Source organism: Antrostomus carolinensis, unplaced genomic scaffold, assembly GCF_000700745.2.
Source record: "Antrostomus carolinensis isolate BGI_N321 unplaced genomic scaffold, ASM70074v2 scaffold38531, whole genome shotgun sequence".
In the NCBI taxonomy this organism is placed as follows: Eukaryota; Metazoa; Chordata; class Aves; order Caprimulgiformes; family Caprimulgidae; genus Antrostomus; species Antrostomus carolinensis.
The window spans coordinates 22,409-26,152 of NW_010294184.1; the positions used below are offsets into that span (position 1 = coordinate 22,409).

The following is a 3,744-nucleotide window of genomic DNA, read 5'->3' on the forward strand; positions in this document are numbered from 1 at the left end:
ATGGAAAACAGAACTTGGGAAATCATTCACCTAAACACAGTCATCTGCTTTCTGTTACCTTCAGCATTTACAGCTTCACATACTCCCAGACAACACTGGAAGGTAGCACAAGCATTATGTTACTTACAGGTTTTACCTCTGTTACTTATAGGGGTTGGAGACCCCTGCTCTGAAGTATTTTGCACTTGCAGAGGAAGGTTTGCTTGGATTAAGAATTTAATAATGGGGCACTTACTCATCAACATCCTACCACCAACAAAAGCCCTGGATGAACTTTAGTTATTTCCTTGTTAGCATGCTGCAATTCAGGAGTAGAATTAATAAATCAAATAATTGCAGTGGGAAATTGTGTTTGGTTTTGGGGTGGTTTTTTGTTTGTTGTTGGTTTTTTTTGGTTGGTTTGGGGGTTTGTTGTTGTTGTTGGGTTTTTTTTAAGACGTAAGTGTACCTTCCTAACGTGCATCCCAAAACTAAAGGTATGAGGAAAGCAGAGGGGCACTGCACACTGAGCAGCTACCCTTCACAGATAACGTACATAGTGCTCACTGTCAGTTATTGCAAAGACAAACTCATCTGTACGGATGACTCCACACGCAGACGAGAAGCAGCACCACTTGCCCTGTGCTTAAATGGAGTGATTCCACCACCAGCAACACACTGGGCAGGCTGCTCAAAAGCTGATGGTGTTAAACACCTAGTAAACTTGATCACAATTCTGGTTTCTTCACAAAAAGATTTCAGAGGACAATAAAATAAAGATGATTAAATTGCAAATAAATGATCAACTGTGTCTTGGATACTAATTTGCAGGATATCACATGTTGTCATGAGTAATCAGGTTGAATAAGAGACAATTATCCAGAACAGAAGCAGCAAAGTGGAACCTGCTCCTAACTTTTCATCAGCCTGCTGTCACTGTTTAGAGCATGGCTGGGGGAAAATCCAAAGCTGACAGGTTCATCTACTGCGTATCAACAAGATGCTTGTTGACAAGTTAGTTTTTCATTATTCATGATGCAAACTGGTACGTTCATATAGGAAAGTAACTATGTCTAAGTGCTAAGAGACTGTTAGAGCAGATTGTATTAATTTTGCTGAGGAATTCTATGAGGTGGTTAGTTTTTCATCATTTAAAATGCTTTATCATAGCATTATGAATAGTCACTTTGCTTCCCAATTATATTTACAGATCTATTCTAACTTCCACTAGTCTTAAATAACAGCTACCTGGAAATCTTGATGGGATCAAAATACATTTCATACAGGATGCAATTACAACAAATTGTAGCAACAAATTGTAGCATTTAAGAAATTTGCCAACTGAATTCAGCACTTCTACACCTAATTATGTTTACTTCACCAGCGATAACGGAAGTCATAAAGCTTTTCCCAGTGCCATGTGCAGATGGCAACCATGGATGCCAGCTGATTAGAGATGTACTGAGAGGCATATTATAATGACAAAACCACTTTTCACACTTACTGTTACCTATAATTTTCCTGCAACTCTCCTATTATTAAAAAAATTAAATAAATCTATTAAGAGTTATTAGTGACTTGACATGTATTCCATTTTGAAGTGACTGCATATATAGCTTGGTGGTTTTTTTTTGTTTTGCCTTTTTTTTTCAAACTTTAGTTTTAAAAAAGGCACTGGTATCTGGAGTTTCTTTTTCTGATCTTTTATGTTTTCATAAATATCAGGGATTATATCTTTCTCATCACTTTGCCCAACCTCTCCTATCTCAATTGGGAAAATTTCTGCTCCACAGACCAGACTTTTTCTGGCGGGGGGGGGAAAAAAGGGAAGAAAAAGAAAGAAAAAAAGAACTCCCTTCCTTACTTGGTAAGGAGAATTCTAGTACAACTGAAGCCATCCTTCCTTCCTTCCATCAAGACCTAAGCTACCAAAGGCTGGAAGCCCTCAGCAGCCATAAAGATGTTATTTCCATGTAAAAGCACACTACCCTATCACAAATAGCACCACACTCACAGTGGGACAGCTGGACTAATAAAGCTGAGCTTTGTACCAGTACACTGAAACAATAAATCAGTAAAAGTACACAGAGATAGAGGGGAAAGTGCCTTTCAAAAGGGTGGTTGTACTGGCACAGTGCTGTGGCTCTGGGGTCACACCATTTTATGCACCTACCTGACAGAGCTGTTAAAACAAAAGAGTGTACTGCAGGCTGGGTCAGAGGAAAAGATCTTTTAAAGTGGTACAAATAGAAAAAAAAAATATGGTTTTACAGTCATTGTGAAGTTAGTTTTTTGTTATTCATGATGCAAACTGGCATGTTCATATAAAAAAGTAATTATGTCTGTTTTACAGTAATTACAGAAGTACCCTGAATAGTGCCTTGCTTCCAATTTATTAACAACCTTTTACTTGTGTGGTCATATAATTCACACGTAAGAACTCTTCCATGCTCATGGCCAAAACGCAGCCACTCCTACACTCTGTAACTGCTTTGTACAAAGTTGTAGTTCAAAGAGTTTAAAAATAAAGTTGCTTAATACACAACAACACAAACAAAACCCTACTAAAATACACTGTGAGGCCTCTGTAGTTGCAGCTCTTGGTTTATAAATTGTTCAAGTGACAATAAACGAACAGAAATGAAGTGTGACAGCCAAAAATACCAAACTTTTGCTGTGTTATACTTAGCCTGATCAACCAATTCAACTGTTTACATTAAATAACAGATCAGTAATTTCAGAAGGCTATGCTTAAAAATGTTAAAATGCATTTGACTGAGATACCCAGGAACACTAACCAAATGTCCTCAGCCTGGTCATTAAAATAGAAGGACTTCCATAACAGCATGAATGTCCAAGATTTATTATAGCTGAAAACTACTCTAACAAATTCACATACTAAACAAGAACGGAAAATAAAATGTGATCTGTAAAACTGGTACTCCCTTTAGGGCAGAATTAGGAATGCTCTCCAAGTCTAATAGCCAGTTTGCATTTGGACACTGACTATTCTTGTCCCATTAAGAGATTTCAGTTTGAAATGAGATTTCAAACACAATTAAGAGATATAAAACATGAAGCAAAATGGGAACAAGAAGTTTATCCATGAATATAATTTTTACAGTGTTTGTGAAACGTGCTGCAGTGGGAAATCCTACAACATCAAGATACATAGAAAAATGGGAGAGCAAACTGATGCCTATAATAGTTCCCCACTACGTAGGATGGAAAACCATCACAGATCACTTTCTTAAACTTAAGAAAACCAGACCCCAACTGTCTAGAGAAGAACATATAAAAACAGTGATCTAAACAATCTTACCCTCCTTCCCATCAACAGGTTTTGATACTTCCATATCAAAGTTCTCTTGCAGCTGCTGGCCTCTGAAGCGGTTTAGGTGCTCCTGTTCTATTAGGTTACTTTCCTCCTCTTCCAGAGGTTGCCACGTACCATCAATAAACCACTGTCCACGCATTACAGGGATCTTTTCTGTTTCTGAAAAATCAAACAAGAGGGTTTGGTTTTTTTTAATGCAACAAATTACAAACTGACCACAAATAAGAGGGAAAGGGAATTCTGTTTGGTGTTTTGATGAAAAAGTCACACTCCTGCTGCTGGGACCCTTAACAAATGTCTTGAGGAACACCACCACCTTCTCCCATGGGGCTGAAGGACTGAAAAGTAGCATTAATCCGCAAACACCTGAGCTAACCAGGCCAAATTTTCAGAATGTGAGTGAGAATGTGAGAAATGGACAGAAAGAT

At 37.9% G+C, this 3,744-nt stretch overlaps 1 protein-coding gene across 1 annotated transcript in view; it reads right to left on the reverse strand.

The window, feature by feature from the left end:
- The window catches only part of LOC104532359 (phospholipase DDHD1-like), a 17,271-nt gene extending 13,802 nt beyond the window's left edge, over positions 1-3,469 (reverse strand). The window contains exon 1 of the mRNA XM_010177551.1: positions 3,302-3,469. Within this exon, the coding sequence (XP_010175853.1) occupies positions 3,302-3,455 (154 nt within the window). The 5' untranslated portion in view covers positions 3,456-3,469. The remainder of the gene's footprint in view (positions 1-3,301) is intronic.
- Between the last annotated feature and the right edge of the window lie 275 nt (positions 3,470-3,744).